The 16,904-nt window shown below is 36.3% G+C and overlaps 6 protein-coding genes across 6 annotated transcripts; 3 read left to right on the forward strand and 3 right to left on the reverse strand.

Annotated features, from left to right (window-relative positions):
- Positions 1-72: 72 nt before the first annotated feature.
- EV154DRAFT_518708 (uncharacterized protein) lies at positions 73-915 on the reverse strand (the record flags this gene model as incomplete). Its single annotated transcript, XM_051602653.1, has 1 exon — positions 73-915. A coding segment is annotated over one exon (627 nt), but the record flags the coding sequence as incomplete, so codon positions are not given.
- Positions 916-3,180: 2,265 nt separating this feature from the next.
- Positions 3,181-3,892, forward strand: EV154DRAFT_518714 (rab interacting factor-like protein). The gene is made up of 2 exons (XM_051602654.1): positions 3,181-3,441; positions 3,505-3,892. The coding sequence occupies exons 1-2, from the start codon at positions 3,286-3,288 to the stop codon at positions 3,736-3,738; spliced, it is 390 nt and encodes a 129-aa protein (XP_051454518.1). The 5' UTR covers positions 3,181-3,285; the 3' UTR covers positions 3,739-3,892.
- A 207-nt stretch (positions 3,893-4,099) lies between these two features.
- EV154DRAFT_448421 (S-adenosyl-L-methionine-dependent methyltransferase) lies at positions 4,100-5,681 on the forward strand. The gene is made up of 7 exons (XM_051597160.1): positions 4,100-4,390; positions 4,460-4,511; positions 4,617-4,899; positions 4,971-5,027; positions 5,143-5,200; positions 5,257-5,404; positions 5,489-5,681. Exons 1-7 carry the CDS (start codon positions 4,165-4,167, stop codon positions 5,661-5,663), a joined length of 999 nt encoding a protein of 332 aa, XP_051454519.1. The 5' UTR covers positions 4,100-4,164; the 3' UTR covers positions 5,664-5,681.
- Positions 5,682-11,488: 5,807 nt separating this feature from the next.
- Positions 11,489-13,414, forward strand: EV154DRAFT_518718 (S-adenosyl-L-methionine-dependent methyltransferase). The gene is made up of 6 exons (XM_051602655.1): positions 11,489-12,131; positions 12,196-12,247; positions 12,329-12,611; positions 12,695-12,751; positions 12,834-12,891; positions 12,966-13,414. Exons 1-6 carry the CDS (start codon positions 11,882-11,884, stop codon positions 13,304-13,306), a joined length of 1,041 nt encoding a protein of 346 aa, XP_051454520.1. The 5' UTR covers positions 11,489-11,881; the 3' UTR covers positions 13,307-13,414.
- EV154DRAFT_518721 (uncharacterized protein) lies at positions 13,375-14,851 on the reverse strand. Its single transcript, XM_051602656.1, has 2 exons — positions 14,120-14,851; positions 13,375-14,053 (listed from the first exon to the last, which is right to left on the reverse strand). Exons 1-2 carry the CDS (start codon positions 14,824-14,826, stop codon positions 13,564-13,566), a joined length of 1,197 nt encoding a protein of 398 aa, XP_051454521.1. The 5' UTR covers positions 14,827-14,851; the 3' UTR covers positions 13,375-13,563.
- EV154DRAFT_518725 (uncharacterized protein) lies at positions 14,797-16,287 on the reverse strand. Its single transcript, XM_051602657.1, has 5 exons — positions 15,976-16,287; positions 15,774-15,899; positions 15,355-15,697; positions 15,183-15,283; positions 14,797-15,115 (listed from the first exon to the last, which is right to left on the reverse strand). Exons 1-5 carry the CDS (start codon positions 16,165-16,167, stop codon positions 14,927-14,929), a joined length of 951 nt encoding a protein of 316 aa, XP_051454522.1. The 5' UTR covers positions 16,168-16,287; the 3' UTR covers positions 14,797-14,926.
- Positions 16,288-16,904: the final 617 nt, after the last annotated feature.

The raw sequence follows: 16,904 nt of genomic DNA on the forward strand, positions 1-16,904 counted from the left end.
AAAAGGTTGAGTATTATGCACAATCCAGAGATCGACGATGTTTGATTAAAATGACAGATGCATAAATTTGTTTAAATTTCAACTTTTTTTTTTTATTTAATTATATACGGAAAAGAGTGAAAAAGTATACTATTTGGAATTTTTTTTTTTTTTCAAGAGAGTTGTTGGTATGAAACATGCTGTATATTTATATTATATTTTTTTTTTTGGGGGGTGTTATATTTTTTCAAGTAGTAAAATTTACATGATAGTACAACGACTACCCTTATCCTCGGGCTTGGCAGGTAAAGCCTTTTGTTCAGAGGCAGGTTTTGTAGTGGCAGGTGCAGCATTCACTTGAGGGTTCACTTGACTAGAAGAAACAGGAACAGGAACCACAGCTTCGGGTTTTTGAACAGCAGGTGTCAATTTAGCTTGCATCTCTTCAACAGATCCCATCACCTTTTGTCCAACAGGGGAAGCCTTCACTTCCTCTACCTTTTCTTGTGCCATCGCAACAGTATCAACCACAGCTGTCTTGATCGTCTCCGTAATAGGTGCAACACTTTGTTGTTCGCTCATCTCCTTTTGAATCACAGGAGCTTGTGTCTTGCTCTCCTCCACAGTGGCAGCAGCTGTCTTCTCCGCATCACTGGCCTTTTGGGCCATATCCTTTTGAATCACGGGGGCTTGGGTCTTGGATTCCTCCACAGTGGCAGCAACAGTCTCCTTCACATCGCCAGCCTTGTTGACAATATCCTTTTGAATCACGGGGGCTTGTGTCTTGGCCTCTTCCACAGTAGCAGCAGCGGTATCAACCATGTTCTTTTGAATAACGGGGGCTTGAGTCTTGGCCTCTTCCACAGTAGCAGCAGCGGTATCAACAATGTCCTTTTGAATAATGGGGGCTTGAGTCTTAGCTTCCTCAACAGTAGCAGCAGCGGTATCAACAATATCCTTTTGAATAATGGGGGCTTGAACCTTGGCCTCTTCCACAGTAGCAGCAGCGGTGTCCTTGGCACCTTCAACAGTGGCAGCAGCGGTATCAACAATATCCTTTTGAATAACGGGGGCTTGAACTTGAGCTTCCTCAACAGTAGCAGCAACGGTATCCTTAGCACCTTCAACAGCAGAAGCAGCGGTATCAACAATATCCTTTTGAATAATGGGGGCTTGAACCTGAGCTTCCTCAACAGTAGCAGCAACGGTATCCTTGGCTCCCACAGCGGTATCGACCATACTCTTTTGAATGATAGGAGCTTGAATCTGAGCTTCCTCTACTGTAGCAGCCACTGCATCCTTGGCTTCCACAGCCGTGTCCTTGGCGGCAACAGCGGTATCGACCATACTCTTTTGAATACCGGGGGCTCTCTCCTGAGCTTCTTCTACAGTGGCATCGACGGTATCCTTGACGACAGTTGCCTTATCCACGATGTCCTTTTGAATGATAGGAGCTTGAACTTGAGCTTCTTCCATGGTGGCAGCCATAGCATCGGAGACTTCTTCAACCTTGACATCCACATTCTTTTGAATCACGGGTGCTTGTACTTGAGCTTCCTCATAGGTTTCCTTTACGGCTTCCTTGACTTTAGTCTTGTTGTCAACTTGTTCTTCCACCATGATAGGTACTTCAGCCTCACGACTCTTGGGGGTGACATCATCGGTGTTGCTCTCGATTGGGCTAGACTCTTCATCGTTCTTGGCAAGATAAGCGAAACCAGCAGCAGCAGAAGCAGCGACAGCGGAAGCAGCAGCGGTCGTGTTGTCAATCACGGCAGACTTGACAGGGGTTTCATCCGATTTCTCCAAATAGGAAGAGTAGATATCGATGGAACCAGCAGCGGAATGAATAGCATGTTGAATGGCTTCGTCCATATCCACTACGGGAGCGGCGGTAGCGGCGACGGGTGCAACTTCCGGTGCAACCTCAGGCACAGTCTCGACTAATTCTTCCAAAAGTTCCTCCTTGGCTTCAATAGCATCTTCCTTGACTTCATCCACAGCGACAGCAGGGACTTCTTCAACGTGTTGGTTGATATCTTGAATCACCTCGCTCTTTTGCTCAAGAAGATCTTCCTTACCATTGTTTAAATAAGCGTATACATCTACGACGGGAGCACCGACAACGGAATCAATGGCATGTTGCACAGCTGCCTTCAAATCTACCTTGAGAGGTTCTGTGATCTCTTCTTTGTTTTCTTGGACAATTTCCTCCTCCTTGACTTGAGGGACAGCAGCAGGAATTTCAGGCACCTCTTGAACAAGTTCTTCTAAAAGATCCTCCTTGGCCTCTATGGCCTCTTCCTTTTCTTCATCGATAGCAGTAGGAGCGACTTCAGGTACTTCTCTCTTGAGTTCTTCTAAAAGATCCTCCTTAGCCTCCATGGCCTCTTCCTTTTCTTCATCGATGGCAGTAGGAGGTACCTCGGGTACTTCTTCCTTGAGCTCCTCCAAAAGATCGTGCTTGGTAGCGACATCCTCTTGCTCAGCGTGAGCCTCTTCGATCACTTCTTCCACAGCTTCCTCCACAGACTCGATTTCCTCCTCATTTTGTTGGTTGACAACGGGTTCGTTCGTGATGGTCTCGTTTGCGCTCACGATGGTTTCTTTGGGAACGATAGGTTCGACAGTAGCCTTGTCCGTCTTTAAAGACTCAAAGTAGGCATACACATCGATTGCTCTAGCACCAATAGCAGAATCGATAGCAGCTTGAATGTTTGCATTTAACGCGTTTTGTGACATATTTTATTCTCTATTTGATTTTATTTTTTAAAAAAAAAAGAATAAAGAGAAAAAGAAAAAGTTTAAAAAAAAAAAAAACGTAGTTTTAGGGAAAATTTTTCTAAACCTTATGACAGTGACGTAAAATCACGACAATCTTTTAAAAAAAAAAAAATCTGTGACCAAATAACTAAGTAAAAAAAATTTTTTTTTTATTGTGTCCATTCCCTTTGGTTTTGGCTAGGGATTTTAGATGCGGAGTTAACATATTTTAATGCATGTGATTATAAAGGAAGGATTCCTTCCCCCCCCCTCAAAGAACGCTCTTTTTATTATCATTCATCATCATGACTGTTGTTATTTCTCTCTCTCTCTCTCTCTCTCCCTTTTTTGTAACGTCGTACCATACCAGGGGGGGGGGGGGGGAGGCAAGAACTTTTCACACTCTTACCCTTTTTTGCAGCTAAAAAAAAAAAATGATGTCAAATCGTTCTAAACTCAGTAAAAAAGGGGGGGGGGAGTTCGAGCGCGAGAAGATGGGGGACGAACCTTTTTTTTTTTTATCTTGATTTTTTTTTTTTATAAATGTCGACATTGTTTAAATCGATTGATAAACCCTTAGAAACTCTTGTGAATGAATCAGGAAAGAATGTGGCCACTATTCTTTGTCCTAAAGTAAATTGTCAATGTATTATTTTAAGAAAGAATACCGCTACTTTAGTCGAAAGAGATGGAGCCAAGGTTTTAAAATAAATTGTGAAATAAAAAAAAAGGCCGGTATAAACTCATTTCCCCCCCACCTAGCTCGCTTTACCCATCACAAGTTTACCTGAAAACACCTTGTTAAAAGACAACGACACTCATTTTTGGCATGTGAGCAACATGATGGATTTCGAAAACGTCGGGTTCTCGACAACAGTTGGTACTACCAAATATTTATCCTGTGCAGATTGTGACCTTGGTCCCATTGGCTATCATGATACGACCGATCCCAAAGAATTCGTGATCAGTATCAGTAGAGCAAAATACAACTTTTAAAAAAAAAGAGGGGCTGTCAAAAATAAAAAAAAAACAAATAAAATCTTTTTTTTTTTTTCTCCCCCACTTTTGGTTTGTATATCTCCCCCAACAAAGAAGGAGAGAGAGAGAGAGAGAGATGGGGTGCATGTAGACCTCTACCTGTCGGGTAATCGTGTGTGCGAAAAAAAAAAAAAGTAATTGTCCTTCCATCGTGTTTAAATTATCGGTTTCATAAAAACCAATAATTTATCACGGTAATTGTGCACAAAACTATACACAATAATGCCAAATATAAACTTTTTTTTAACTGCAACTTTTTTTTTTTTCTCTCTTTCTTTTTCTGCACTCCCTCCTCTCTCTCTCTCTCTTTTTTTTTTTTTTTTTTTTTTTTTTTTTTTTCTTCACCTTTTTGATTATTGTTGTGTTATATATATATATAAATAAATGACGTTTATTACAAGCTTTAGACAGATTTTTAAAAAAAAGACACCTTCCTGCAAAAAAGCCAAGACGGCCGACAGTGTGATGAGTAACTCACAAATGGTGATTCGATCAGTGGCCACAGACTCCTCAGGTTCTTCTCGAAATGGCTATCAATTTAAATTCGAAGACGGACGTAGATTTCACGCCAACGATGAGATCTCGTATTTCTTACCTAACGATGATGATGGTAAAATAATCTTTTTTTCTTACTACTCTCCCCCAACAACATGGTTATTTACATATAAAAAAAAAATAGAGACCGATCGTGTACATCAACAGCATTGGATTCTGAGATACGCACTTCAGTGGTAATTTAATTTTTTTTTTTTTTTGTGTGCACACACACACAAAAAAAAACAAGGTTTTAGACACACATTAAATATACTTTTTGGACTTAACCCTATATGTCATAGCAACTATCATGCTCCTGTTACAGAAATGTTAGAAGAAGGTATCAATGTCCTCGATTCAGGTTGTGGACCTGCAACCTGGGTGTTTGAAATGGGTGAAACCTATCAACGATCCACGTTCCACGGTGTAGATGCCGCTTGTGTCTTTCCTGAAGATATCAAACCAGCCAACGTTGAACTTGTCATTGGAAACGTTGCTAAAAACATCCCTTACCCTGATGAAAATTTCCATTACGTTCATCAACGTCTTCTTTTCCTTGGTTTAAGTCAATCTGACTGGGATGGTGTAACCTTTAATACATGCTGACTGTTTGACAAGATATTGACACTAACTCCACCCTTTTTTTTTTTTTTTAGGCTCTAAAGGAAATATATCGTGTCTTAAAACCTGGAGGCTATATTGAACTTGTAGAGGTAAAAAAAAAAAAAAAAAAAATCCCCCTTTTTATTTTTCTTATACATTCGATATGTATTCTTTTTTTTTTTTCTGACATATATTTTACCCTTTTGCACGTTCTACATCACACAGCCTGACTTGTTAGATTTGCACAACGTGGGACCACTCTTAAAAAAATTACAAGATACTTGTAAGTACCACATCTATAATTTAACGTATTGCTTGTCTAAATAATCCAAAAAAAAGTATCCTCCATTGTCGTTGAAAAAGATATGCCTACCAAGGTAGGAAGCCAGTTTATTGACCTTCTGGAAAAGACGGGTTATGTCAATATTGTCTTGAAGATCATTCCATTAAAACTAAACCATACCAACAAGGCTGGTGAACTACTCTGGTAATGTACCTCTATATGCACATCAAATTTATATTTATTTTTCTGTGTTTAATTTTAATTTTTTTTTTTTTTTTTTTTTTGTAGGGATGATTATCATCATGGTACCATCAATATGCGTACGGTGCTTGCCAAAGTCAATCATGAATGGGAAGATGAAGATATATTCAAAGAGTTTGTCAATAATTGTGGCGTGGAAGCTAAAACCAATGAAACATGTATTAATTATTATGTCTGTTATGCACAAAAACCTTTGGAATAAGGGTCTCTCGTTTCACCAAAACCAAAAAAAAAAAAAAAAAAAAAAAAATATAATATAGAAGTCTCTCGTTTTAAAAACCTATGTTCCTCTCTCACTTCCTTTTTCCCCCAACCGTATCCCCCCAAACAAACAATTTATTATTTACCCCCTACACACACACACACACATACAAAGTATCCAATCTTAAAAAGAAATAAACATGTATACTAGATATATAGGGTCCTTTCTTTTCGGAGGTGATTGTATTTTTGGTAGACAAGATACCTTTTAGATAGAGCGTAACACCTTTTACATTATTTTTATATTGGAACGTGGATTAAATAACCTTAACATAATTACGGACCGCTTTCATTGTTACATTGTACCACACACCTGTATTTCAAACCCGCGCGCAAATACTGATCATCTAAATATATATCTTTTTATATATATATATATATATATATAGTGATGTGGGGGCTGTATTGTAAACCTGTTTTGGTTACTGTTTGATGAACGTATCAACTTGCACACAAAAACAAACCTTCCGTCCATAAACGGGAGAAAAAAAGAAAAAAAAAGTGATCTCCGTGACAGAATTTATATTTCCATTTATGTGACAGATTGACTTTTACAAAAACAATGATTTCTTTATATATCTTATTAAAAAAAAAAAAAAACCATTTCTTACACCCTTTTGCTAAAAGTATGCAATTATAAAACTCACTTAAAACAAGAATCAATGGTAATTATTTTTTGAAACCTTTTTTCTTTTTTGTTACACTTGCCACACAACAATTAAGAAAAAAGGAATAACCGCAAAAAGGGTCCTGGAACGCCTTCCTTTGGGCGTTTTTTTTTTTTTTTTTTTTTTTTTTTTGGGCAAACATGGCAAAAGAATTTTCCTCCCTTCTCTTATTCATTACACAACACTGTTAAAAAAAAGTATTTACTTTTTAATTGAATTCCTTTTTTCCCCCCTTTAAAATTAACTCCACTTCCCCCCCCCCATCTATTTTTGGATTTTGACAAGTGTCACGGGGGTAAAAGAAGAAAAAAAGTTAGGGAATGATAAAAGTATCAGAGGGAGGAAATCTTTTTTTTTTTTTTCTAGCCGAGCTATATTTCAAAAAGGTTCCCAAAAAAAAAAAAAAAAAAAAAATATAAATGGCGCGCAAATCAAGGTTTTTTAAAAAAAAAAGCACAGATTACCCATTTTTAATAAAGTTTAGCCTGATCTACAATCCTAAAAGAAAACATTTACCAACTGAAAAGCATTAGAAGAAGAAGAAAATCAAAAAAACAATCACATGTGAATTCCCCTGATATCTTACATAACCCATTTTTTAATGTTTTGAAGAAGAAAGATCTAGATTATCACATTATATAAAAAAAACATAATTTTCTTTGTAAATCTGTCAACGAGGTGCAAACAAAAAAGAACCCCCCTTTCAGCTCTCAGATTCATTGTGTTCACACATAAACGATAGGGTTAATCGTATACACGGACAACTTTTTTTTCTGGATACCCGATCAGTTATTTACAGAAGTGCTCTGTTATTGAATTGCATGTGCTTTCTGATAACCCAAGAACATTTTTACACAGCAGGCCCCCGTTTTCTTTTTTTCTTTTAAAAAAGGTAACTAAAACTTTCAAGTGTGGCATCATGTGTATCTTGCTTGCGTAGCACTTTTTTTTTTTTTTTTTTTTTTTTTTAGTGGTGACAAATAATAATGTAAATGCAACAAAGGGGCACGGTCATTTTTTAATTTTATCGTTATTCAATGGGAAACACCTATCCTGTCTAATAAGGGATCATCTTTTATTGCGCTTATGTAATCCCAGTTAAGGTGTGAAACTTTTTTAACATAGCACCTTTTTCTCTGCATTGAAACACACATGTCAAAAAGGCTTAGGAGCCAATAATCGTTCCCCTCCCCCCGCAAGAAATTAAGAGTGTCACTTAAAAAATCGAATGTTCTTTAACTCATGTTTCCAAGGCTTCTTTTTTCATTAAAAAGTAATACGTATTTATAATCTTATTGCATACATTATAAATATACAATATAAAAAAAAAAAAGTTGAGTAGGTTTAACCCAAACTGAGGATTTTCCGTTTATAAATTTATCGAAAAAAAAAAAAAAAGACCGCCCAGCCCCCCCCCCCTTTTTTTTTCTTAGCGTCGCACAATGCAATCATCCACACGCACTCTGCAAAGAGATGCATATTAAACTCGAATCATAAATTAACGTTTTACTGTCATTTATGTACTACTTGTAAAATAAACTATTCTTCTTCTAAAAAAAAAAAAAAAAAAAAAAAAAAAAAAAAAAAAAAAAAAAAAAAAAAAACGCATGAACAAGAAAAGTAAGCGAGTTTTTTTTTTTAGGTTGGGAGGGGCCGATCCTACACTTTGGTACAGTCATGTTTTTTTTTAGTTCCCCGCTACATGAACTCACATTTTTTTTTTTTACATTGACTGGTTGCGCCACCACACTAGCAACATTTTTATTATTATTATTAGATCAAGATGAAATACTTGTTTTTAAGAACTTTTTCCTGTTACATACATTTTATCTATCCATTCCTATGCGAAAAAAAAAAGAGTGGGCACTCATTGATTATTCAATCCTGACGTAATTCAAGTTTTTTATCAGTCATCAACAACAATTCCCTCTTGACACAAGATGATCTGCTTTTGAGTGAAGACAGGTTTCTTTCTATTAAATAAAAATATCATCTTATAAACGCTATAAAATCTTCTTAGGCATATGGGAGTCTTTGGTGTACACCACCCATCATGCTGCTTATTTTAATAAACCCTTTCAAAGTTAGTCCAGGAAAAAATAATGTTACAGTAGCTATCTATATACCTGTGTGTATGGCATTACCAGCACAATGGTATCGCAAGCTCATAGGTGAATTTTTTATAAAAAGTCCCACTAAAGTATTTCCATTCCTGTTCACACGCTCTATTCACATCCATTCTTTGTGTAGCTGGTGCGAACCCAACTAGAAGGAAACCATTTACACCAACCGCGTAATTAGAATTAGCATTAAAACTTGCTCTAAAACTACCAAACTGGTATTTCGATAATAATACTTATGGGTAGAATGCACATGGTTATCTATAGCCGTAGTCATTTCAACTCATCTCTTTACAAGCGTTTGAAACTTATTAGGATGTTATTCTCTCAACTCTTTTTTTCTTGGGCAAACGTTCTTTGTCACTGGATTATCTCTCATATAAAGTCAGTCATTTTTTCTTCTTCTTCTTCTTTACACTGGAAGCTGACAGTCATGAGGTAATCCAGCAGAAAACACAGACCTGTATATATCGGCTCGCTTTTTTTTTTATATTAATACTAATGTTAATCAAGGCATGAATATCGATAACCCTAAATTTATCATTTACCCCAACCCCCACCCGCATACACAACTGAATGAAAGAACAGTCGTTGAATCGACCAGCGCGAACAATAATGAAAGACAAGTCACTCTGCTACTGTCAAGCGTTAGTAAAATATCCCAACCAGAGACACGTAGTTAAAAGACAAGCGTCAAACAGGCTCTTGATGACCTCACGGACAGGACCATTGAGCTAGAAAAAAAAAAGGCGGGGGGGGAGGACACAAGCGCTTGAAAAATGAACATCAAACAATGATGATTAGCGTTTGAATTTCCTGTTTCTTGTATTAAAATAATTATGTAAATCCTATCATACTGTATCATTTGGATATTCCTTTCTTTTATTTCTTCATTCTTTTAAAGTTAGTTTTAAAGATCAATTGTGTAAATTGGAAGCAACCCAACTTTGTTGTTCTAGACTTCATGAGATGATTGATTCCTATTTTGCATGAAATATCCTTCGCTATTGGTACATGCTACCACTAAATCACTGATATATTACAACTTTCGGGTCTATAAATACCTGCATATAAGTACCCAGTAGTTTCATGCATCTAGTTCTATTTCAAGTAATCACATTAACAAGGAAGTCATCCTAACATAAACCAGTTCTTATTGTTCGTCACTCTATTTTAAAAAAATCAACCACCCACATTTTTTTTTTACCCTTACTTTTTTTATCTAAACACTGCGCAAATTATGACCTACATCAATATAGCTCTTTTCACAAAATAAACTACCAATGAGGAGACCACGAAAGCACTTATATATATTGATATTTGACTCAAGGAGGTCCGTGAAGGTACAGATTCAGTTATATGTGTATTTATTAAAATCACTTTTAACCTTTACATTTAACGACGGCACGTTACTACGGTGTATCCACAGAGATTTCATAGGCTTATAGGGGTCATCACCTATATGTGTCAATGATGACTTAATCACTATTGATTATTGAGGTAAAATTAAAACAAGAGATTATTTAAGGAGGACCTTGATGACAGTATACATTTACATTCTAAATTGAGATCGATACTCATGGGTAAGCAAAAAATTGCTGCTTTTTGAATCCCTTCCTCGATTACAGCCAATGACTCTTCCTCGTTTGACCACTGATGACTATACTGCAACGGCATCTTATATGACTCGACCGCAGCCACTAATATGAACACCCTGTCCGCTAAAAGAAATCCACATCCACCTTGTTAAAAAAAAAGTTGCTGATAATAAAATGCTGATACCTTTTTGCGCTTTTTTTTTTTTTTTTTTTTTTTTTTGCATTCAAACATAGCTTAAAAGAACAGTTTTATCAAATCATACGACTGTATCATCTAAATACCCTTCTTTTTCTTACTAAGACATCATTCGAGTTTCTTAGGGACAGCCTGGTGCGCATAGTTATCATGCAGGATTGGGTCACCAAGTGGAGGTCCTTATCGTCTTAAAACTGGGATGCAAATTTATCTCAGACAATTCACCTATATGGTCATTCTGTATGCGTGTCTTGCTTACTTTTAGTTCCCAGTTTGTACTTTACCCCTAATATGTCTTCTCTTAAGATGAAGATCAAACGAGATTCAAGGGCGAAAGTGTAAGCAATGGGCATTTGTCAAAAGATGCATACACTGTTCAATATACATTCTATTCGTAACTATCACATTGTTTATGATACAAAATACAAGTTTTATAAAAAAAAAAAAAAAGAAGAAAAAAACTCTTTGAGAAGCTGTGTTATCTCAGTTGTTGCTCCATAAAGTATCACTGCAAAACACATCAGCAGAAAGTTTATTCGTTGGAATCATGTAACACGTTCTAACTCTAGTTACAGTGTATATACGAGCGATTGAAGCACGATAGACATAAGAAAAATATTGACACAGCAACCCTGCTTTTTTTTTTTTTTCTTATGAAAGGAATTAAAATCAATTTCTACAGCATTGTCATGCATGATAAAATAATTGGCAAAAAAACCCAACACAATGATAAATTAAACCTCAAGAAAAAAAAAAAAAAAGTGGGTGATAAAAAAATATAAAATTCGGTTTTTGTTCCACCTATTTAGAATATGATTCAGAATTCCAAATGAGTTAAAATGAGTAACGTAATTTGTGATACTGCAGTACAAAAAAAAAAAAAAAAAGATGAAATCGTGCTATTGACATTGAAGGGGAAGGGGACGAATCCGCGCTTATATCAAGCCGTAAAAGGAGCCATGTGATATGCTGTAAAAAACCTTAAAGTTTCCTAGGACACACATCAAATAAAGGAAAAATTCTATCGACAGTTTTATTTAAAGATTCTGTCAAAGGATGTCAAAAAAATGAGTTTGACTTCTTCAAAAAGTAAACTTTTTTTTTTTTTTTAGAATAAAAAACATCATACGATATATATTTTTTTCTATCTTTTCTTCTATTTTTTTTGTTTTATAAAGAAAGTAAAAGAAACTCCTCCTTTCCTTGAACTGTGCACAGGTATTTAATTACTGTTGTTTGTGCTCCCGTAGCACGACTTTTTTAAATTCAGGTACCTCCATCACAAACTCTCTCTCTATTTTTTTTTTAAAAAGAGGCATTTATTTTTGTCTGCTGCTTTTTGACATTTTTTTTATTTCTATTATGAACACCAATGAATAATGATAATGATATAAAAAAAAAAGGTCCCGCCTCTTTTTCTCACCCAAAGAATATCAGATATTTAATCAGTCCTTTTGGTACGACACCTGTACCATCCATTAAAAAAAAAGAAGGTTTCATGAATTCAATCCCCCTTCTCCCCCACCCCTTTTTTTTTATCTTAAAAGCACATTTTCTTTCCAATCTCTCTATAAAAAATGGGCATAATTTCTACCTTGAGAAAATTATTCCATAGAGAAGGAAGATATAAATACGAAAAGAGATCACTTAAAAGAAATACATCCATGTCCACTCCTACTCCAGAAACAATCGATCCTACAGGTGTCTCAACAGAAGGCTCATCTAGAAACCAAAGCTCCAGTAATGGAACAAATCATATCTTTAGAGATGGTAGAAGATACCATGGTGACTCTGAAGTAGCCTACATCCTTCCCAACGATGATGATGGTACATACACTATTATTTCTATTGTCTTTCTCTCTCTCTAAATAGATTTTCCATCATTTTATAGAGGCTGACCGTGTACATCAACAACATTGGCTTCTTCGTTACGCTCTTCAAGGGTACTATAACTCTTACATGGATAATAGGATACATGAAAAACTAAATTAGGATACTCTCTTTTTTTTTTATTTATTTATTAGCAACTTTTCTTCTCCCGTCAAGAAGCAATTGGAGGAAGGTATCAATGTCCTCGATTCAGGTTGCGGTCCTGCCACCTGGACCTTTGAAATGGGCGAGACCTATCCTCGTTCGAAAATTTACGGTATCGATGCTTCTTGTGTCTTTCCCGAAAATATCATGCCTCCCAACGTCGAATTCGTCATTGGCAATATCGCTAAAGAAATTCCTTATGAAGACAACTTTTTTGATTTTGTTCATCAAAGACTTCTTGTCTTGGGTTTAACAGATACTGACTGGACCAACGTAAAGTTTATCCCGACACGGTGGAAACAATCTTTTTATCTTCTTTTTTAATTAATCCTTTCTCTCTCTTTTTTTGTATCCAGACACTTGCACAATTATTTCGTGTATTGAAGCCAGGTGGTTACATCGAGTGTAATGAGGTAACACACCCCCTTTCACTAATTCAATTTTTTTTTTCTTTTAACCTTTCACGAGCCATTTCATTGATTTCTATCTGTTTAGGCATGTATCCAAGAATTATTAACTGTAGGACCCAACATGAAGGCCTTACAAAACGCATGTAAAGCTCACACACACACACAAAAATGTTTGCAATTTTTTTTTTAATTTTTTTCCCTGTTTAAAATTTTTTAGTTATGGGAATGATGGTGGCTCGTGGAATCCCTTTTTTGGTCGCTAGTGAATTAGAAGAGAGACTGAAGAAAGCAGGCTTTGTAGATGTTCAAGTCAAGCTCTCCAAGATCCCTTTGAACCATGGTGGTAAAGTTGGTAAACTTCTTTGGGAAGATTACTTCCATGTTTACACAAACGCTCGTCCTGCTCTGGTGTTTAATAACCCCGAATGGGAGGATCCTGAAGTCTATGCCAAGTTGTTGCGTGACTCTGCAGAAGAATCGAAACAAAATAAGGGTCATATCCTTTGGTACTCGGTTCATGGTAGAAAGCCTTCTCTCGACACCACTACCGACGAATAGATATAGACCAACACACCCAGACACAATTACACCTATTATTAACTAATCAAATACGAAATAAAATGTCCTTTTTTTTTTTTTTTTTTATTATGTACAATAAGGGAAGGGAGAGGGGGATGAAATTCAATTAGAAAAAAACTGGCGACTAAATATATTATGGGTAATGCATGAGTGAAAAAGAAAAAAAAAAAACCATTATACTTTTTTTTTTCTTTTCTTTTAGGGAATATGTAGCAAGTGTGTAGCAAATGTGAAGATTAGATGCTGTCAGGAATAAGTTCTTTCACATAGGGAGGTGTGTACTCGGGTAAATCTAAATCAATACACGGCACTTCATCACCACCAGGTTGAATAATCATGGGTGCAGGCGACAGAGTCACAAAACTACTATTGGCTGATGAAAGTGTTGAAACGGATGATGGCATAGGCGAAAGTAATGGGTCGACAAAATAATCGGCTTTTGTATCACTGGGAAAATCCGTCATAATGATGGGAAATTCAACTGCTAAAGACTCGGTGGACTGATTGAAATGAAAGACAACTTTAACACGATGTGAAATCTCTAAAAAAGGGTCAAAGTGATGGGTTCGTATTGTCTCCCGTACCTCCACTGAAGGTACCAGTGGGATTGGCGTACGAAGGAAATGTGTCTCTGCACTGGTCGTAAAAGAAGGTGGATGGTATGCCGTACTAGGAAATTGTGTCACCACCGATGGGAGACTGTGCACACCATGTTTCGTGCTGAATCTTAAAAAAAAAATGTGTTTCAGTGTCCCTGTGTTTCCTCTAATCTGTCAAAAAATTCATAGTTACCGGTAGGTTTCTAATTCTTCTAAACAAAGTTCGATTCTGTCGACTTGTACAAATTCCTTTTCAACACTCCAACGTAAGGCAATGACCACCTCACCTGCTTCAATGGCCGTTGCCTTGGGTACATCAGCCGACCATTCAAACCACTCGCGTACACCATTGTATTCAACACTGGGGATCAATGAACTTGGACTTGGTAAATAATGTCTGCAGACCGTCACAGGCTGTTCGACTCGCAACTTTTTCGCAAAGGGTCCACTGGGTGTACAGATCACGGATAATTTATACTCTACAAATGAATGCTTTGTTCGTATACTGGGTGGTAAAAACGGAGGTAAATGAAGCCCAAAGTCAATGACCTTGTCATGAGTGAAAATCAATTCCTTTTCAACATCACATAAACTGACGTTGGTCTCTAAATGTGTGGTGGCACTGATGGCCTCTTGCAAGTCGGACACCGCACTCACCACATCGCGTGGAAGAGAGGAAGAGGGCGCATCGATATTTAATCCGGATGTGCCTGTAAAATGAAGTGTGATACGTTTCCACTTAATTTTAGGGTCATTAAAATACACATTGCCCAATAATTTGGTGCGGATCTGCGATAATGGATTTTCTCGAGTGGCCGGTCCAATGTAAAACACCGGCTTAGGGTCAACTTCTAATATCACGGATGGTAATTTTGAATGGCCATCATGAAGAAACCTCATCTTTTCTCTTTTTATGTAATAAAATTGAATATTTTTTAAAAAAGAAAAAGGAAAAAGAAAAGAAAAAAAGAGAAATTTTTATGGGCAGATTATATTAAATTTAATGGGGAGTCACAACTGTTTCAAACGGGAATAACCCGCCAAATTTAAAGTGTTGAATCACAGGCACCTTTTTCAGTACTTCAGCAACATACATTTTCGTCATTCCTGAATTCACTTTACTCCACGTCAACACGGATGCAATATCATTTAACATGGGCGAATGCTCAAAGAATGGTCCGCGCTTGACCTAGTTTTCTATTGTTCAGTCCAAAAAGAAGAATAATTCAAACCCCGTTTTCCTCCCTTTTCTTTACCTCTAGAATATATTGAATACACCTGAAATACATGTTCTCACTGGCATATGCTTCCACCATCTCCTTATTTAACACGGATTTGGGTGTAATTCTGGGATGATCTATTTATACAATGTACTTTCTTTTTTTAATTCCCTAGTACCATAGAAATCCTTAAAATTTTGTGCTTTACCAATCAATTGAGCGCTACCCCAAACATACGGTAAAAACTGGTGATCGTCTAATCCCCACACACCATGACTTCCGGCTGGTTCCAACGAATACTTTTTCTGAATCTTGCGCACCAGTTCCAGATATTTTACAAAGATCCTTAATCCAATCGCCTGATAATCACATACTTCAAATCCACCCAATAGAGCAATCCCCCCTAACCATGCTGCAAAGCTTAACTCGTGTCCAGATCCATAATCAATTCTTGTCTCGTTGCCAAATCCTTTATTCAAATACTCTGTCAGCTCAGGAATTGCCACATGAAGTGCGTTGGGTAAAACACGCGTCATCAACTCGTTTGAACACTACACTTTTTTCAACCATGTTCAGCTTGGGGCTCTCCTAATACACACACACTTTTTTTTTCTTTTCTTTCTTTACCTCGCTTAACTTGTCCACCCAAGACCGAAACGCCTTGTTACCAAATCTTTGGGCATTCTCTAAAGGAGGAAACTCTTCTAACCACCCATCCAACGTATCGAGCATATCCAAAATACCTTGTGTCAACTTTTTTTTCAATAAGCACCTGTTAGTTTTTTTTTTATAAATAACAATAAAGGGCGTTTTATGCACTCAAACTTACGGGTGATATATGACAGGGATCGGATATCTTTTTCTTCATGACACTTTGATTAATCAACATGACAAACGTCATGATGCGATCAAATGCTGCTGTCTTTATAAATTCATCGATATCATGCTGTTGATGAATACGAGATACCGGTGTCGTTGGTACATACGACTCGAGTATATTCGGAAGCAATGGTATCGCCATTAAAAGATAAAATCAATGTCCTAGAAAAAAGAAAAAGGTTTTTTTTTTTGGTGCTGTTGCTGCTTTAAAAACAATTTCCAAACACCGTAAAATTACACACACATACAGCGGCTCCACCCCCAAAGTTCGTTTTCCAATTTCATAAATTCGCTTTTGTCGCAGCCCAAAGTTCGCTTCTTGATTGGTCAAAGTTCGTTTTTTGTAAATCACCCAAATTCGCTTTGGTGGCACCCAAAGTTCGTTTTCACGTCAGAAGAGTTCGCTTTTAAAAATTACAGGATTATGAGATAATGTTATGAGAGATAATGTTATGAGAGATAATGTTATGAGAGATAATGTTATGAGAAAAAAAAAATGTTATGAGGAAAAAAAAATGTTATGAGAAAATGTAATGAGAAAATGTTATGAGAAAAAAAAATGTTATGAGAAAATGTTATGAGAAAAAAAAATGTTATGAAAAAATGTTATGAGAAAAAAAAATGTTATGAAAAAATGTTATGAGAAAAAAAAACTGTTATGAGGAAAAAAAAATGTTATGAGGAAAAAAAAATGTTATGAGAAAATGTTATGAGAAAATGTTATGAGAAAAAAAAATGTTATGAGAAAATGTTATGAGAAAAAAAAAATGTTATGAGGAAAAAAAAATGTTATGAGAAAATGTTATGAGAAAAAAAAATGTTATGAGAAAAAAAAATGTTATGAGGAAAAAAAAATGTTATGAGAAAATGTTATGAGAA

Source organism: Mucor mucedo, assembly GCF_025094135.1.
Source record: "Mucor mucedo strain NRRL 3635 chromosome Unknown EV154scaffold_91, whole genome shotgun sequence".
Classification (NCBI taxonomy): Eukaryota; Fungi; Mucoromycota; class Mucoromycetes; order Mucorales; family Mucoraceae; genus Mucor; species Mucor mucedo.